The sequence below is a fragment of the Rhinichthys klamathensis genome, unplaced genomic scaffold (genome assembly GCF_029890125.1).
Source record: "Rhinichthys klamathensis goyatoka isolate OS25496 unplaced genomic scaffold, OSU_Roscu_1.1 h1tg000015l_1, whole genome shotgun sequence".
NCBI lineage: Eukaryota > Metazoa > Chordata > Actinopteri > Cypriniformes > Leuciscidae > Rhinichthys > Rhinichthys klamathensis.
In genome coordinates this window covers 2,355,120-2,375,000 of record NW_026606567.1, presented here as the reverse complement: position 1 = coordinate 2,375,000, position 19,881 = coordinate 2,355,120, and the positions used below count along the sequence as shown (strand labels likewise).

The window sequence follows — 19,881 nt, the reverse complement described above, 5'->3', positions numbered from 1 at the left end:
TTCATTATATTTATAAACTTAGTCATACAAATACATAATGCCATGTTTATGTAGTCCTTTCAACAAAATGTGGGTTAATTATTATAATTCAACTATAATAAAAGTAATAATAATAATGAGTTTGATCTAAAAAAACAAATAATAATCAAAGATATTAAATATGCTTTACTTTCTTAGCATAGAGAGTTAACAAGCCACCCACTCCACTTTTTTGGCATGAAGAGCAATGCCAAAAGAAATGATTAATGTCTGTTTGCAAGGACGTGAACAGCAGAGAGTAATTGTCATCTTGTAATCACGGTCGTTCTGGCATGACGTGACCACGACGTTACTCTTGAAGTACCGATCGATGAACTGGACAGAGTGATAAGCTGAGCGTGTGCTGCCTATTGTGAAGACTAAGACACCGTACCTGTAAATGCATCTAATTGCCTTTTCTTGACCTGGCTAAGTTTATCAGATAAGCTAGCGCGAGTATCAAGTGCGAGCGGTCTTGTATAATGCAGAAGACACTGGACACAGAGGAAAAGATGCCAACCGACTCGACTAAACAGATTTCTGCTGCAAGAGCGAATGAGGACGTATTACAGAGGTTGTCGATGCATTAATGCTTCTTGGCCGACATGGCCTCAGGCTGTGTGGAGTTCGAGCGAGTCTCCGCTGACTGAGTCAGGCGCTGCTGTTTGTCTTTATGGGGCGCTGCCCGTTTGTCATTTCCTCTGAGACATTGAGCTCTGTGGATACGAGGGCCAGAAAGTTTGACTCCTGCTGGCACTCAGAAGCCGACTTTGACATGCTGGCTACAGTCGCGGTTATGTGTGAGCATTTGTGTGTGTGTGTGTGTGTGTTGGCGGGCGTACTGACTCTGCCCTTAAGTGTATGTGTGTGTGTGCGAGAGTGTAAGACAGTTTGGCTGAATCTGTCGCCGTTCTGTCTCGGGTGTCTGTTATCAAGGGAGTTGCGTCACTTGCACACAAACAGGAGTCTGTCAGATGCGCCGCAAGCCAAGCTACGTCCTTAAACGCAGTAGCCCTTCTTCCTTACATATTAAATAAACAAACAAATGGACATGTGTCAGTGATAAACACGCCAATAACGGCGCGGAACGTGTTCTCCAGCAGCCGTGAAAGATGGGGCATTATCAGAGCAATTAGCCGCAGTAAATTCAATTAATCTCGACAAATCTCCACAGAGGCCCGCGTGATGCCACCATCCCCCGGTAATTAAAAATGGCCGAATTGGTTCGGCGTTCGAGGGGCGTGAAGTCTGGATATAATTGAGGCGCGTTTCTATTTATTCCATCACGCTAGCCAACAACATGTGGAGCCCGGAGAGGAGCGGAGCGCGTCCCTTTCGTGCCCACGGTCTCTCGGGGGAGACGAGGCTGACGGAGGATTCCAATAATTGGCTGTTCTTTGTCACTTCAGACAGCGAGAACTTTTCATCATGGTGGAATCAGGTCCCAATTTCCCTCACCTTTCCATTCCTCAAACCCCATTAACAAAGTTTTTTTTTTTTCAAAATAGGAGATAAAATGCAAGTCAGCAGCTAGTTAATCACGCATCCTCTCACCTCTGCGCACGGCGCTATTTCAAACCAACATCCTAGAGATGGCAACTAAGGAGGAAGCAACAAAAAAAAAAGAAGAGGAAAATAACTGTGACAGGCTAAATGAAGCAGTGAGCAGAGTGGTGAGGCGTGCTAGTGTCTCAGCTGTGACTCAACTGCATGCGGCTCGCCAACATATGTCATGCTAACGCACCGACTAGCCTCCCTCACACACTTTCTCCATCAGAAACAATGAAATAACTATTGGAAAGAATCGAACCTACTATAAAGAGAAAACAGACCAGGGCCGTCGCCAGAACATATAGAATGGGTGGGCATTTAATTAACATTTTTTAATGTGGGGGGATAACTTTTTCTTATGATCTATAAAACAGACATTCACCAAAAAAATAACATCCCGTATTTAGCCTAATATAAATTAAGCATAGCGTCAGTTCTGGCGGGTCACGTTAGTCAAGCTCGCATCAGCTGATCCACGTCTACTTATAGGAATACGACGTCTATCACTGTATACATATATAAGCTCCTTCAGTATTATCAACAGCTATCGCGTTTCTCATTAGCCAATTACCCTCCTCCCTCCCCAGCTCCTCCTCTCGCCAGTCAGGATTTGGCATTCTGATTCCCTCTGAATCAGACTAAAATTCTGTAATTATGTTGTACATTAAAATTAATTAATGATATCTGCAATACATTCATGTTGGTTCTGTTCTGTTAACCCTAAGCGGGGTTATTGCTGCTCTTATCCATGCTCAGCTACATGGACGCGCAGGGAGTTCTCGCCCAGAACAGAACCATATCGCTAATCCTAAACTACATGTCAATCGTATTTGTCAATAGTGGTCCTGACAGAACTGAAATAGACCAATTTCTATATTAAAACAACACCAAAACATAAAATACGCGGAGGGTAAACCAACACCATGAGGATATGCGTCCCCTTTAAAAACATTTACTAAATGCAGGATTTGGCATGGCTGAAAACGCACAAAGAGCGCTCATTTTATTAACATTAAAAAAGCGGTTATATTTTTTCTCATTGCGATCTCACGCTCCGTTATAATCAGTGAAGCTGATGCACAATGAATGTCTAATTTACATAACCACTTGTTATAACGAGAGGATTTGCGCATGGGTAGAATCAGAATCCACTCACCGCTCAAAACACGGAGAATTTCGGAGAAAACTGATCCTAGGTCAGCATTTATGGACAGCATTTCCCTCTAAAAGCGATCAGAAGCATATGGTTTCCACCACGGAAAAAAAAAAATCTGACATTTTCTCACGATTGCGAGTTTATCTCACTTTATAACACGTAATTGCGACTGTATATCACGCAATTCTGACTTTATAACTTGCAATTGTGAGTTTATATCACGCAATTCTGAGAAAAATGACCTTTTTTTGTGAGCTAAATGCTGCTGAAGACGTTTCGATATGGAATATGTGAATGGCCAAATCCACAAATTTAAGTTTTTTTGCACTCAATAGTAAGTTTGCTGAATGACCATATGATAAGGGGGGCATGTTGTGTCACAATTGGCGACGGGCCTGAAACAGACCAAAGTCAGGAAAATACATATATTTATGTTTGTCCTATTCCTTTCATGCTCTTAGGGTTAGAGTTTGGTTTAGGGTTAGTGATGTGTAACTATTTTGAGAGAGATTGAGATTGACAGAGATTATGCATAATTTACTGTTATTACTATAGCAAGTACATGTAACTATGTCACCTTAAAACAAAGTGTTAATACTGTTAAAATATGAAACAACAAAGAAAGACATTGAGTTTTTGAGAGAGAGGGAGAGACTAGCCACTGCCTCAAAGGAAAACCTGAGTCTTGCTAAGCACCCGAAAGAGGAAAGAGAGGAAGAGTATTTGCACTCTGTGTTTTGATGTGTTTGTGTAGAAGCGGATTGAGGATTACGGACGCTGGGTAAAGGTGGTCAAAGAGTGTGGGCTGAAGAGTCCCGTTCATTCTGTACAAGTGTGTGTGTGTGTGTGTGTGAGAGAGAGAGAGAGAGAGAGAGAGAGAGAGAGAGAGAGAGAGAGAGAGAGAGAGAGAGAGAGAGAGAGAGAGAGAGAGAGAGAGAGAGAGAGAGAGAGAGAGAGAGAGAGAGAGAGAGAGAAAGAGTTTGAAAGCTTTAAAAGATAAATGCTCAACTCTTCTGGGCGCTTCCCGAAGCCTGCAAAAGAAAGAGAAAGAGACAGAAAAAGGGGAAGTGATGGTGGAGATCGAATAAAAGCATGTCAAAGAAAAAAAAGAGATGAAGGCTAAAAAGCGTGCGAGACAAAAAAAAGAGAAGGCAGCAGGTGAATCCAAAGAGAAACGAAGAACAAAAGCAACAACAAAAAAAAATAAGCGAGTGAAACAAAGGACTGGACGAGAAAATAAAAATGTCAGAAGAGTGATTACGAATGAGAGGAGCACACGAAGAAAGCAGAACACTGAAAGAGAGAAAAAAGAGAAAGGAGGATTAGTGAGCAGAGTGAACTGCCGGGTTGTAGTCCATCCTCTTTATTTCCTGTGGGAAGAGCAGAGAAACTGACCCCGGGATTATAGATTAGAGTTAATAACCCCCTTCCCGCTCACAGTAAAACCCATTAACTCCCCCCCCCCCCAAAACCAAACTACACACCTAAAGCCCCACAGACCCACCCTCCGCTGAATCACGGCCCCGTCTGGACCACCTGCACACGTAAAGTCAGCGCTCATGAGGGGGAGGAGGAGGGGTATCGTCTGACGGGAGATTTTCACATGAGTCCAGCTCCGGAAACACGTTCGAGTCGGCGTTCGCTCGCTCGAAATTTCACACCTGCCTCTCATTCGCGAGTGAACCCGCGCCACAGAGAGCCGAACGTTGCCATGGGAATATTAGCATGTGTGCGACTTTGGGTCGTGCTGTCTGAAATAAATTTGAGGTTTGTGTTAACATTCCCATTGTGCGACGCACACACACCTCTCTCTCGCAGCCTCGCCGCGGCAACAATTTTCATTTTGATTGTCTGTCAGAGGGGAGGTAAAGGTGTTTAATGCCAGATAAAGCACCCTCTGGGTCATTCTGTTACTGTGTGTGAGGCTGTGCACGAGTGTGTTTGTGTGCTTATGATCGCCATAAAGGCTGAGTCTGCACAGCGCTGGGGATATCGAATGCTTATCTGCCCCGGTGTGTGTGTTTGTTTGTGTACGAAGCACCTCCCCAATGTGAAAATCTCCCTCAGCCTCTGGAACGTCGCACTGCCGATGGAAAAAAAAAGCGGTTTAAAGTGTGAGAGAGAGAGAGAGTGTGTGCGTGCGAGTGTAAGAAAGAGAGAGAGAACAGAGAGGATGTGTGTGTGCGTGAAGGAGAGAACGCACTCGTGAGTGTGTGTGTGCGTGACTGAGCATGAGTGAGTGAGTGTGTGTGTGGATGGCAGTAGCTGGTTGAGGGGGCGGGGTTTAGGTGGGGTGGGGTTGGGGAGGTGAAGGGGCGGGACAGGAGAGGCGAGGGGGTGGGGCTGTTGGGATGGAGTGTCTGCATGGTTACTCACTGTATGGCACACATTCATACTGGATCTCCAGGTACTTGTAGGTTCCTGGACAGGGGTCAGGAAAAACATCAGACCCAGCCACCACCACACACTGAGTCCGATTATTACACCTGAGAAGGCCAGAGAGAGAGAGAGAGAAAGAAAGAAGCAAAGTCAAGCATCATTCCTTCAGTCAACACTATACACACAAACACACACAAATTATTGAACTGTTTTGACTTTTTAAAAGTTCGTTTTACACTGCTGTTCAAAAGTTTGAAAGTCTCTTCTGCTCACTCTTTAGGATCATGTGACACTGAAGACTGAGCAATGATGCTGACAATTAAAATATATTTAAATGTAAAACAATATTTAAGAATATTACTGGGTTTTTTTGTAATTATAATCAAATAAATGCAGCCTTAGTGAGCATAAGAGACGTCTTTTAAAAACAGTAGAAATCTTACCGATCTGTTCCCAAACTTTTGAACGGCAGTGTATATATATAATATATATAATATATATATATATATATATATATATATATATAAGAAATTACACTGAGATTGTTTGTGATGATCAGAATGTGTGTAGGTGTGTGTGTGTGTGTGTGTGAGTGATTTCTTTTTATTTTCTGCTTTCAATTATTTGCTGGAGAGAAACTAAAACCACCCAAATTAAATGTTAATCTACTGTATTTTAATTGGTCTATAGCAGTGGTCTTCAAACTTTATAATGTAATGTAATGCAATATAGTCATGATTTTATAATTTCGACACTGAAGACTGGAGTAATGATGCTGAAAATTCAGCTTTGCATCACAGGAATAAATTACATTTTAATATATATCAGATTGAAAACAGTCAATTTAAATTGTAATTATTTTTCACAATATTAAAATTTTTACTGCATTTTCATTGATCAAACAAATGCAGTCTTCGTGACATTAGAGACTTTAAAATATCATACCTTAAAAAAAAAATCCTAACGACCCCATACATTGTTAAAAGTAGTGCACAAATAATGATAGTAAACAAAGAACACAACATTGCTAAAGAAAATTATATATACACATATATATATATATATATATATATAAAATAAATTTAAAATAATGAACCTAAAAATGAATCAATTAGTAAAAAAAAAAATCTAAATATCAAATAAATCTGTAAGAAAACAGATTTATACTTTATATACTGTAACAACAGCAGGGTTTGAGATCAAGGATTTAAGGTTTCTCTTTTGTGACACTGTAAAAAAAAAAAAAAAAAAACAATCATAAAAAACAGTCAAATAACTGGCAGTTAAGGCTGGCAAACAGAAACCGTATACAAGTAAACTAAAATATCCTAATTTATATAAAGTGCAATGACTTTTAAAGAAATTAAACGTACATTAAACATTATTTTACAGGTATTTCCTGAATTATTACGATCAAACTGCAGTAGAAATCTCTTGAACCCCCCCAAGATGCACATAATACATCTTCAGGAAATCTAATAACCGCAAGTTTGCAGAGGTTTGTAGAATCAAATCTTTATTCTAGGATAATATATCGATGTATATATGTCCGAAGTCTCTTTCACAAGTCTGATAGCTTGGAAAAGTAATATCACACCTCTCCTCAACAAGATGCATGATTTAAGGTGTCATTCATGTCAGTAGGTGAGACATAGGCTACATGTTAAAGTGTAATACTTAAAGTTAGGGGTTTGCTCAAATGTCTAGTTCTAAGTATGAGGTAATAATTTCTCACTATAGGTGTGATCATGTGACAGACAGCGTCAGTCGAAGCCGCGCGGAGGCAACAGACTATTCCTCCCGCTCAAACCTACTTAGAGCTATATTGCCTCGAACTAAAGCAGATAAATGTGTGAATGCAGGGTTGTTATCGGTATGAAATGCAAACACAGTTCTAGCACGGTAAAGATTTATTCTCCCTCAAACAGATGCAGAGACACTTCTCTTTTCAAATCCCTCTCTATATCCCCTCATCATCTCTCTACTAGTGCAGCATCATTCCCAGTCCAATCCCTCTCTCAATCTACTCATCCATCCCACATGCCTCCTCTGTTCCTTCTCTCTCTCTCTCTCTCTCTCTCTCTCCATTACAATGCTGATGGATAGCTAGAATAGGGAATCATTGATCTCATCTCCGAGGAAGCAAATGCTGAGCACAGACAGGGACTCGAACTGCAGGCGACACACACACACACACACACACACACCGGTTATGCTCACATTATTCAAACACACACGCTAAACAGTCACTTAACCACTCAACCATATCAATACACTCTGGAATACACAGTGCATGCAAACAAAACAGTGACATGAACAGTCAGAGTAATTTGTAACATTTATACCACCCTCTCTCTCCCATGCAGTGTTAATCTCGTCAACAAAGTTTACCGACAAAAATACCATAACGAAGACGAGACCAAAAAGATGCATCATGATAATAATGAAATGATTTTAATTACAACATACTGTTGATGATAATATACAGTACTAGTACTGACTGGGACCGGTAGGATTTTTTTTTAATGTGTCTTATGTTCAAGGCTGGATTTATTTGATCTAAAATAGAGGATTACAGTAATATTCTGAAATATTATTACAATAAAAAAAAAAAAAAAAAAAAAAAAATTATATTATAATATATTATATATTCATGTGATCAACGCTCAATTTTCAGCATAATTACTCCAGTCTTCAGTGTCACATGATCCTTCATAAATCATTTTAATATTATGATATGATGCTCAAGAAACATTCATGTTGAGAACAGTTGTGCTGCCTAATTTTTATTTTGGTGGAAATTGTGCAAAATGTATTTCAGGTTTCTCTCATGGACAGAAATTTGAAAAGAAGAGTGTTTTTTTTAAAAACATAAACCTTTTGAAACATTATGAATGACTTTACTTTCACTTTTGTTCAACTATCCTTGCTGAACAAACTCTATTCACAGGCAGATGCAAAATGTGAACAAAAGTATTATTAGTATTACTATTATTATTTAAATATATTTATATACACTTTTAAATGGTAGTATAATATAATAAATGTTTATACCTTTTTTAAAATGTTTGATTTTTTTTCCAGTTGTACACATTTTTGTCATTTTGTACATTATAATCAGCTGATATGTGATCTTTGTCAGCTGTCATTTATTCAGAGGTAAATTATAAAAATGAATTATGACTTTTCATCAAAAGACAAAAACTATGACAAAAATAGACACTGTAAAAATGAACCCCACTCCGATGTACCTTTGTGACATGATCTTGAAGGCGTCTGGCAAGTAACACTGTACATTCTCCATCTGAAAGGGGTCGGCGTCACAGATCTTGTCGTCCGTGCGACCGTAGTTGGCTGTCTCGATCATGATGACATCACTGCCGGGGCAGCGGAGCTCGATGGGGTAACCCTCGCATGCCAACTCCCTCCGCATCAGACCAAATGGCATTGCAGAGCGACTTAACGCTACATGAAGAGAGAGAAACGCACATTTAGTATGAACTGTTCAAGTCGACACTTATCACTGTTCACAACCCATTTTACTCCTGTAATTTGGCACATTTCAGAGTGAAATTTTAGAGTGGGACATGTTATACATTTGAATTGATCGAATCGTGAAAAGTGGATGTAACATGGTTGGAAAGAAAGGATGGGTTTACAAAGTAAGTGGAAACTCTATTTTAGAGGCAGAGCAAGAATGTTTTTAAAAATATTATGAATATCATGATCCTTGTCATACAGACCAGAAACAGGTTCAAAAATAAACAGGGTCAACTGTGACTTCATGTTGATTTTAAAATGAGTCTAACACTTGCATGGATTACTGATGTAATTAGCAGGTCATGAAGTTACTTGTTAATTAGTAATAACTCTTGGCATTACAGCATATGGAACTGTTTATTACAGCAAACCTTTATTACCCACACACACACACACAAAAAATAAATCTAAAAAGAGAAAATAGATAATACAAAATGGAAAGAGAAGTAATCAGAGGAATGGACGAGGGTTTTTCACAGGCAGTGATCATATTTCCAGCCTTCGTAGTCCTAAGGAGCAAACTATTTACCCTCTCACTCAAGCAAACTGTGAGAGTTACGTACACACTCTGTTAACATCCTCCCACTCCTTCACACAGCTCTCCGCCGGGTGCCATCCGCCACCCTAATGCAAGGCTTGAGAATAGAAAAGCAGCTCCCATGTTTCCTAATCGCTTCGTGAGCCAATAACCAAACACCTGAGTAGAACCAAGAGGAGAGAAGCGACCCCAGACGCACCACCGACCCTTTCTTCCCACACATGGCATCTGCCATTTACACTCAATTTAAGAGAGCGAAAGAGAGACGTTAAGAGGGCTGTAGGTGCTGTAGGGTTAATCATTGTGCCTGGCTGAGAGGGGCCGAGAGTGGCCCAGAGTGGCATACTTTATCTGAACAAGAGCTTTCAAAGAGTTTGAAGATCCAGCCATGTAAAATGGCCGCCGACCGCCTCCACTCACAGAAGGACAAAAAACAGTCAACGGAGCTCTCCATGGTGCTGACAAATAGAGAGGAGGGACCTGTGGAGCTGTCCATTGTGCTGAAAGATGAGGGGGTGGATCTGACCCACAGAGTGCCATGCACAGGAAAAAAACTGATCAATGAAGCACTCAGTACTCCTGAAATTCATTCCTTCAGCTCTTGCAGCTTCAAAGATTTTGCAATCAAATAGTGGGAACATTTTCTCACGAAAAAGCAGACAACTCGAAAACCTGCTTAGACGATGCATGCTCTTGTAAGTAACAGTAATCTGCAGGCTCTGTTGTATGGACAAACGGAACAAGTACATCCATTCAGCTTCGGACATAAAATTGCCTTTTCTTTGCACAAAAGACGGAGGACCAAAACGTAAAGTTCTCTTGGGTTTTTTGAGCCACCCCTTTTCACCCCAAGGTCAATGTGAAAGTCAGATGTTACGTAGAGCTGCACATGTTCCACAGAGTGCTCTGTTTTCTGCAAATGTCAACCATTCATCCCAGATGCTTGTGACTCTCTAAGCTGTTTTCCCACTCAACGTCCTGTAATCCTTGTCCTGTTCTCTTATACTCCCTGAGCACTTACGTACGTGGACATGCGTAACTGCATCATAGATCATACACACATGTAGCCGTCAGACAGGCTCGCCCCAGCAAGTCAGCGCTGGGAAGGATGGTATAATCTTGCCGTAAAATCTGTAGGTTTGAGGGTTCAGACCAGTTCAGATGATTGGGAGATTTGCTGTAGGTAAACATACTTCATACAAGGCTGTTCTGGTGTACATCCACTCCCTTGTGCCCACATGACACACACATATATAAAGAAGCAAAGTGGGATTAGAGTGTGCCAGCATGCAGTCTTGTTTCCGCAGCTTTCCCATGGAGCAAACACATAGCTCCATACTGCTGGTCACTGATTAAACCATTACTCTGGGCTCGGCACTGCCTCGCCACAGGAGGCCAATCACACAGCCAACCAATCACCCACCCACCCACATGTTCATATAGTTTCAGCAGGCCGGTCCGTCTCACACTGCACGTTGCCATCCCGCAAGCAAGGCCAAATGCGTCAGCCCAATAATTTCTCCTTTCTATCTGCCCGACGTATCTCCAACTCTAACCACCCAGTTATCTCCCAAACTCGACTAGGGCCACTGGATTAATAGGCTCATTCCCTCATTTATGAGTGTATTCTGCTCCCACAGACATTATCTCTGATCAGAATGGGAAATTGGACTGAGGGGAATAATCTTCATAATCCGAATTAAAACGAAAGTCTAGAGCTAAAGGATGGAACCCATTTAAAAGATAGGATAGTTATATTTTCATTTTGTCTTTTTGATATAAGCAGGTCTAAAGACGATTAGGGAAATGACCTTGGCTAAGTAAATATCTGAAAGAGAATTATCTAGGAAATATTTGTTCAGGGTCAGTTTTTGGGATGTGTAATTGGAATGTGTTTGGGTCGGAGATGTGGCCTGCCAGGTAGTGCAAATGCTTTAGCATGCTGATTATGTGTGGGTAACTGAATGGGTAACTTCCAAATGCTATCCCAAGTTAGGGTAAGGTCCTACCCCAAGTAGGGGTATTTGAGATGCGTAGTTTATCTAGTGTGAGGGCTGGTATTCTCAAAATTGCACAATTACGTAATTTTAGTAGTCGACCAGTGATCCAGAAACAGTTAACTAGTCAATGACTCAATGTTTACCTATGTAAACGTGACATCGTCTTGCGGGCTGAGTGTGTCCCGCACAACTGAAATTATGTGGGGGAGAAATCAAAGGTTGTGTAACCCCTTTGGTCCTACTTGCCTCGCTCTGTGTGGGCCTCATACCCAGGTCTCTGGCATGGGAGGCAGGCACTCTAACAAGGAGGCTAAAGACCGCAGCCTCTAGCGTCAGTCGCAGAGTGAGGTTTATTGCACAGCTGGCCTCCGTTACACTTGCAATGTCTTGATAAATGGCATATGAATGTGCAAAAACAATCTAGTGCATGGGTCCTCAACACTGGTCCTCGAGGTCCACTTTCCTGAAGAGTTTACCTCCAACCTAGATTAAACCCCACCTACCTGCAAATGTCTAGCAATTCTGAAGACCTTAAAGATCGAGTTCAGGTGTGTTTGATTAGGGTTGGAGCAAACTCTGCAGGAAACTGGACCTTGAGGGCCAGAGTTGAGAAACCCTGATCTAGGGCATCATCAATGAGGATCTCAATTAGGGCGAAAGTTATTTTCTCCCAATACTAATCACAGTTCATCTTATAAGTTCGCCTTGCAGTTTGCTTACAGCATGCTTTGTGAATGCAAATTGCTCACTGTATTTTCACTTTCTCATAATTCCGAATATATTTGGTCGTAACAGAATGGCATTCAAAACAAATGAGAAGCAAACAAATCGCGACACACTTTGTGAACAGAGGAATTTTCCTCCTGCTGTCATCAGTGCCACTGAACAAGCACATGTGATGTGCGACTGGACTACACAAACATCGGCTAGTCCTAGAACTAACTGACTGCTCAGTACAATCCTTGTAATGGAGCAGATAGTCATAGTCTCATATCTGGTTCTATCAATGAGTGTACAATATATATCGCTGTAACAGATGAATCACTGGTCCTTTGCCCCTAAAGCCCTGCAACTATCTTAACCGAATGTAACAGTCTCTGTACAAACTGGACTGTCGTTCAGTCTCTTTCTTCGGCAATGTTTGTACTTAAAGAATTATATCTTTTTTTTTACTGTAACTCTTTTATTGAACCTCTAAACTTGTAGACTGGTAATGAATGGTAGAATCGGGTGGGGAAGGGAAAAGGGAATGAGGCTATATAGCAGGAATCGAACTGGCATTGCCTCCATGAGCACCATTCCTCATCAATAATGAAGAGTAACTACAAGTAGCAATACTTACTTAACCACATTTTTCAGTAGTGTGACAGGATCTTTGCCGTTTCCAAAATACTGTCGCTTTAGCAAGTAGCCATTAACAGGCTATTTCCAGAAAAGCGGCGCAACATGGCACAACGCTGCATCACAGGTTTTTAAAGTCATATTATTTTGCGTGGGCAGCTTTATAACTCAGCAAACTAAGGTAAATCAAACACACTCTTCTTAACAGACCTCTTCCTCTCTCCCTCCCCCTCTCTCTCTCTCTGTCTCTCTCTCATATTTAGCACTAACAAGTCTGGTTAATTTTAGTGGATCAGTTCACAATTTCAACAAAATGGTTAAGTAACTGGGCATTGCTCTTTTTGACCAGGGTGTTTTTTTTTCTTCCTGTATGTAAATGTTATGTTTTTGGGAAAGATTTTTTTAATTTGCCTTAAAACCTCCCTTGTGAAAACAAAGTAGTCAATTTAAGCATACTTTGCAATTTGCGGAAATAATATACTGTAAAAAAAATATATATACTTAAATGTGAAATAAATGTAATGTTTGTAGATACTTAACTGCACGTTATTTACAATTAAATAAAAATGTATAATAGTTTAAAATTATATTTATAAAAATTAGCTGAACGTAAAAGTGCTTTTTTGACCCACTTATGTAGGACCTACATATTTTTAAGTAATTTCATAATTACTTAAATTGTCTTTGAAAAATGGTTAAAGTGTATTGTAAAATATATTGACAAGCATTTATAGTAAACAAAAAAAAATCCTTTCATGTAATTTCTATGGAAACTTTTGAATATACATATATATATATATATCATTACACATTAATGATAAATTTGTAATTTAGTATATTTAAACTAATTGTAATATCAAATAACACACTATAAATTATAATCAAGGTACTTTTCTTTTTAAAATGCAATACAAAAACATTTAATTTGAGATAATTACAAAGTGCACTTGAAAAATTACTTAAGTGTGGCACTTTTTAAATACACTTAAGTAGCCTTTATTAATATTATATTATTTGCAAGTTTTACATAAAAAAAAACACGCACAATTAAATTAAGTGCACTACATAACATTTTTCTATTTTTTCATTGTAACTGGTCATACCTGTATAGCTAACTATTTTTTATAAACTGTAGCCTTGTGTAATCTATACAGACTTTAAGACGCATAGCTTGTATGACAGGCTACACATAAAGCACCTTCTACAACATTGCCTGTAAGCCACTGCCTCTGACTTTATAAATATAATACACTGCATGAAATGGAAACATCATTTCAATATCACCATCTTTCGTTCAAAAAGCATCTATGCATGGACACCACATGTAACCTCCTTTCCCCCCATCAACAGGTCTTTCCGCTCCATATTCATATATTTCCCCCTTGAATGATTTTTCCAACACATTTCTTTTCCTCTTGTTCCCTCCCACGTCCTAAGTGAAGTGAAAGAAAGAGTGGCGAGAAATGAAGACGTGTCACTGCGGGGCAGCTGGTGTGAAGAAACTAGGGCTGGTGCTGCCATAATAGGAGCTGTATACTAATTCAGAACAGTGCAGACGAGTGATTGGATTTGACTCATTATCCAAATGCAGTAATTAAAGCCTCAGGGAGGTTTAGAGAGCAGAGAAGAGAGGCCGTGCCCTCAGTCTTGAACACACACACACACACACTGACCGACACAGACAGACAAGGACACGGACAGAGTTAGACAGGACAGGCAAGACGCAAATGGAGTGAGACAGTTGAAAAGAAGGGTGCAATGAACTCAGCAGGGAAAAAGAAATGGAGACACTCGTATCTAGTGTTGTAGATGGTCAAATATGCCATTGATTGGCTCATTAAAGGTCCACAGGGTTCCAACACTATTCCAAGAGCTTCACAATTACTCAAGAGCCAATAGAAATGAGGAGAAAAAGAGAACCATATTGGATCTCATCTGTATCTAGAGAATGGTTGCAAACCACATACTGTAACAGTGAGTACGTTTACATGCACACCACTACACTGATAACTACCAAAAATCAGTTCATTGAAATAAACCGATTTACATGCAAATCAATAACCCGGCAATGCAAGCAAAACATGTTTACAAGACTGTATTTAAAAAATACAGTGGTTTCCTGGTGGTGACGTCCAAACGCAAGCATCCATGTATTTCACTCAGAGTATTCTATATTTATTATGTGACTTCTGATGTTACTTTTTTTTTTTTAAACCCCAGAGTATTTCTAAATGTCAGTGGGAAACTTGCACAGACTCATTCTCCTCTCATATTTGAAATTTCTACGAATGTACAACTTGTCCTTGGGCTGCAAGAGATGAGAACACATTTTTTATATTTCTTGGGTCAAGAAAAAGTCTGAGCTTGTAATATATTTCTCTTCCCCTACCGCAAAACACTCGCTGTGGCTGGATGTGCTTAAATCTGCCGTATAAGGACGCTTTCCTATCACATTTGCACACGTTAAGGTGTTTAAACGCCGGAGCGAAAATGAGGTAATTGGCAAAAATCTAGACCTCTCTCCCATGGCGTCATGGGACAGTAAAGTGTCCAAACTATATTTCACGAGTTCACACTTACGAATGATCAGAGAGTAAATGGTTATGCGTATTTGGCGTGCTGTCCGGGGGGAGGGCTCCGAGCTCGGAAATTGGGCCCGAACCCAGAGTACTCCCCCCATTTATAATCAATGTTGATTATTGATTGCCGACAGCTGGTTGGGATGATTATATTGCTTGATCATTAGAACGTGTTCCTCCCGAACCTTATAAAACATCATATTATGCATATTCAAATCCGTAAAAAAAGTCTGCAAGGGTCCACTCTACGATATCATTATAAAAGCTAATAAAAAAAAAATAATATATTTAAATGAATAATATATTCATATTTAAAAAAAAACATTTACATAATATAAAAAATTCATACAATACAATTGTCTTCTAATGATGTGTGATACATTAGCGCTCAGATCATTCATTTGTCACGTGTCACATGAGTCCTCTATGCTTTGCTCTATGACAAGGAACGATTGCCACTAAATAATTCATCCGCCGGTGAACTCCAAAAATCAATCAAGTCAATCAATTGAATTGAGCTTAAAATACCTGATTATCAGAGCTGCCTATCAATTAATGGAGCAATGATTGATTAAGCAATTAGGAGCTCTAACAGTGAAGCAGGTTGTGAGGGATAAAGATACTGCAGGGTTGAGTGTGGATGCCACCCGCTTCTTCTTCTTCCTCTTTCAGTGCATCTCCAGGCGCCACTTAATCACTCAGATGCTCATTAGCACAGAGCTCAAGCTTTGGAAACGGCACCATTAGAGCCGGCATGGCTGCCACGCCAGCACTACTAGTGATGTGAAGAGTTCAGAGAGTGGACCAGTGCCCACATGTCAGCAAGTTTGGCCTCTCTAAAATTAGTTGTATATGACCAAACAATTCTAATTAGTGCAGTTCTTGCAAGTCTGTTTAAATGGCCAAATATATATATATGTTTATTTTATACAGCATTACTTCCAGTTGAGCATTTAGTAACTATCTATTCCAAGGCTGTAGCGATTCCTGTAACTAAAGCAACTATATTTTAGTAAAACATTAATATTAGGGCTGTAGATTACAAAATGCATACATGATATGCTGATTAATAATTCAAAATATACAATTAACCTTACATCAATATACCGGTAATTGCTCCATAGGAATATAATTGAAGACATTATATTACTGTGCAATTGAATATCACTGAGCATAAGCCTATCAGTGATCTACAGCAATACATTTAATCGAGTTTGTCAATCTAAATTGAGTTTGACTCATTTAATTGAGTTTGACTGTCGAACTCAATGCATAATCACAAATCATGTCTTTATCATTTATTAAGTAATATCTTTTCTTAACATGTTTTTAACATGCATTGCCATTGATTTGATAGCATTTCTACACAGTTATTTTGACAGGTGTGCATACAACAATTTAACCCTTTCACAAGTAAGTATCACCTTAATATTTCCATGGTGACAGATCAAGCTTGTCAAATGACACTTCACAGCCACAATAGCGTTGGTTCCGGAACTATTTTTTCCCATTCATTTCTCCCATAGGGATTTAAAATAGTCTTCTTAAAGAGTTATAAGCCACGAACCAAGCCAATCAGCTATGACGTGAATCACAACACTACAAACTTTGATTTGAAGCAAAAAAATAAAAAAAAGGTTTTGAAAATCTGACAAGGTAAAAGATGAATGAAAATTCTATCATTATTTACTCGCCCTCAAGTTGTTTCAAACCTGTATGGATTTCTTTCTTCTGCTGAAAACAAAATAAGATATTTTGAAGAATATGGGTAACCAAACAGTTGATGGATTTTTAAGTGAACTATGCCTTTAATGGCTTTAGTGAGGGAAAGAACTACAATCCCATCACCAATCATCAACATATTTGTTGATCCTGGAACAACATTCACAATTAACCAATCCGATTTGAGGGACAAGATTACAACCAGGGTTAGGTGCTTCTACATCAGTGTTATTCACCTATCATTTCCCTCTGATTTTAGGGAGACGTTATGGGTAGGGTACGGTTGGGTTTACTGGTAGGGATAGGGTTAGGACTCAATTTTCGGACGGGAATGTTGTTCCAGAATCAATAAAATATGTTGATCCAGGACCATGTCTTCGCAAAATCACTGTGATCTTCGTGGTGCCAGTCAAAGCAGATTTTAATTTAGCAGTTAATCACTTGACAGACTAAAGGGTGGAAATATTTTTGTGAAGAGACGGAGCTAGAAAGCAACAACCTTAGCAAGTCCCTGGCTAACAGGCTGAAGGTCACTTTGTGTCTCACCTCCCCAATCGACGACTGTTTCTCTCTCTACAGTCCGTCCCCAGCTCTCTGGCTATCACAACCACCCGCACCGAACCCAATTACAGCCCAGCACTGAATCCCACGTCTCACTCACACACCCATGTGTCCACATCACACCACACACCTCTCTCGGCGCGACACATCACACCCCACACTCAGCGTCTCTGCACCCTCCATCAGCCTCATTGCCAGCCCGAGAGAGAACGACGACTGGAACAGCTAGCATTAAGATTAGGACTCGGTCAGAGCGAGAGACTAATGAGACGGGGACGACCACACAGGGCGTCATGCGTTTCCCGTTGAGGACAGGACGTGACTCGCGCAACATGACTGACGCAACACACTTTGCCAAACTAACCTCGTGTTAAAATACATTTACCCCAAACAATGTCTCACCTTGAGCTTAAAGACTTCCTAAGACCAGTGTATCATTGTTTTTTTCCACCCCCATATTGTGAAATATAGCCAGTGAGAGAGAGAAAGAGTAATTCAGGGCATGCTACAGTCTCTGAGTCCTGTGATTTCATTTGCGTAGAGGTAATAAAACTACTTCATAGGGCAAAGGATAAAACCAGCGCCGTAATGCCACCAGAGACTTTGGTTAGTCCGGCCTGTCATAAGCTAATGGCAGCCGCATTATAAACGGATATAAATGGAAACTCAATACTGCCTTCCCTAATCAAAAAGAGGAGAGGGAGGGAGCAAGTAGGCCAAGAGGGGAGAGTGGAGTGCGTAAGTCAAGGAGAAATAAAGTTGGATTCATCAAATCCCCGACTTTAAATAGAGTTGTTTCTCAAGTCTCTAACCCTGAAATAGAAGTAGCTACAACAATGCCACGATGCCTATTCGACACTTGTATTTTCATCTGTAGATGCTATTGATGTTGAGTGAAATCTGTAAGTCATTTGTAAAACATTCTCTGTCTGTTGTCTGAATGACGTTCAGCAGTTTTTATAACATTCATGATATAAATCTGCTCTTTTAAGGGAGTCTATATAAGATTAGTTTTGAGCAATGGCTTTAAATGTCTATGTTCTTTCTCTCATTTTGGGGGGAATAATCAAAATCTTCACTTTGATTAGAAATAAAAAATTGTAGCCTGGCATGTAAAACCAATCTGAGGCCTCTGGCAAACGTTTGCGTCAACCGAATGAATGCAGAATCAGTAAGCAGTAATTTGAATGTGGCTAGCACCCAGATGTGATAACTACTAGATGAAAGTTATGTTACTTTCACAAATCTCTGTAAATTGTGAAGCACCATTCCTATTTGAAAACATTGGATTCGCAGGGTTCTTTGATGCTGTGTCAGGTAGATATTTGTACACAAATATGACATTTAACATAGCACAAAGTATTTTTGTACAAAGCATAATGGTGGTCTTAGGTGTTATACTGAATCGCTGTGGAGTTTTTCTAGTACCAATTCCATTGTAAAGATATCCTATGCACTTGTCACTCACAACTAATTTATTCCAAAACCAAAAATGTCTGATAATAGAGGGTTACAAAAAAAAAATTCAGTAGCATCCGTCAGCCATGTGATCGACCCTGCCTTATATAAAACATCTTTTCTAGGCCACTGATATGACTCGAATCTTCTTCTTCTGAGAGTGTACATACTATGAAATGTCTCTATCAAAAGAATTATTTATTTATTTAGGTATAAAACCTTTTACTTACTGCACCTATCAAGTGTAAAAAAGAAAATGCATCAGAAAATGCACTCTTGCACAAACAATCTAGGCGATGCATGTGTGTTCACAAAAACATATCTTGTTTACTCCTGTCCCAAATAGCTTTTATGTCCCCTCATTTGGTCACATTTATGTATTTTCTAGTTTTCTCTTTTTATATGCTTTCTGCCCCATCAGTCTCTCTGTCTGCCTTTGGCTACTGCTGATAATTATTAGATGGTGGTAGAGAATAGGCCCGCACACACACACACACACACACACACACACACACACAATGACACAAGCACACGTCTAAATGCAACATCAGTACATACCAGAACAAAGTGATGATACAATCACACACCAATGTGAAAACCAGACGTCTCCATAATGCCCATTCCACAGCATGCACGCACGCACACACACACACACACACAAAATGAATAAAAGAAAATGTGCCAGACCAGACCAGACAGCAGATAATGCAGGGCTTCAGACACGGCCTCTGTCTCTCATCAGTGGAGACACGTACAGAGACACACAGACAGGAGAGAGAAGCATCTTCAAAGGCCCATTTGAAAGAACACACCGCCGCCACTCTCGCTCCCTCCCCCTCCTCCCACACTCCCAATATATATTCAAAGGCCATCCATTAACCTTTCACTTGCACAGACCTGTCTGTGATCTACTGCTCTCAGCTCACGCTTTGAAGAACACGGCACCACCAACAGCCATAGGAGAGGAGAGGAGAGGAGAGGAGAGGAGAGGGGAGGAGAGGAGAGGAGCGGAGAGGAGAAAGAAGAGGAGAGGAGAGG

General features: G+C 40.0%; 1 protein-coding gene across 2 annotated transcripts in view; it reads right to left on the bottom strand.

Annotated features, from left to right (window-relative positions):
* adgrl1a (adhesion G protein-coupled receptor L1a) overlaps window positions 1-19,881 on the bottom strand; it is a 195,112-nt gene that overhangs the window by 61,204 nt on the left and 114,027 nt on the right. For both annotated transcript variants that reach the window (XM_056232578.1, XM_056232568.1), the window contains exons 3-4: window positions 8,356-8,569; window positions 5,102-5,211 (exon numbers count right to left, since the gene is read on the bottom strand). In XM_056232578.1, the coding sequence (XP_056088553.1) occupies window positions 5,102-5,211; window positions 8,356-8,569 (324 nt within the window). The remainder of the gene's footprint in view (window positions 1-5,101; window positions 5,212-8,355; window positions 8,570-19,881) is intronic.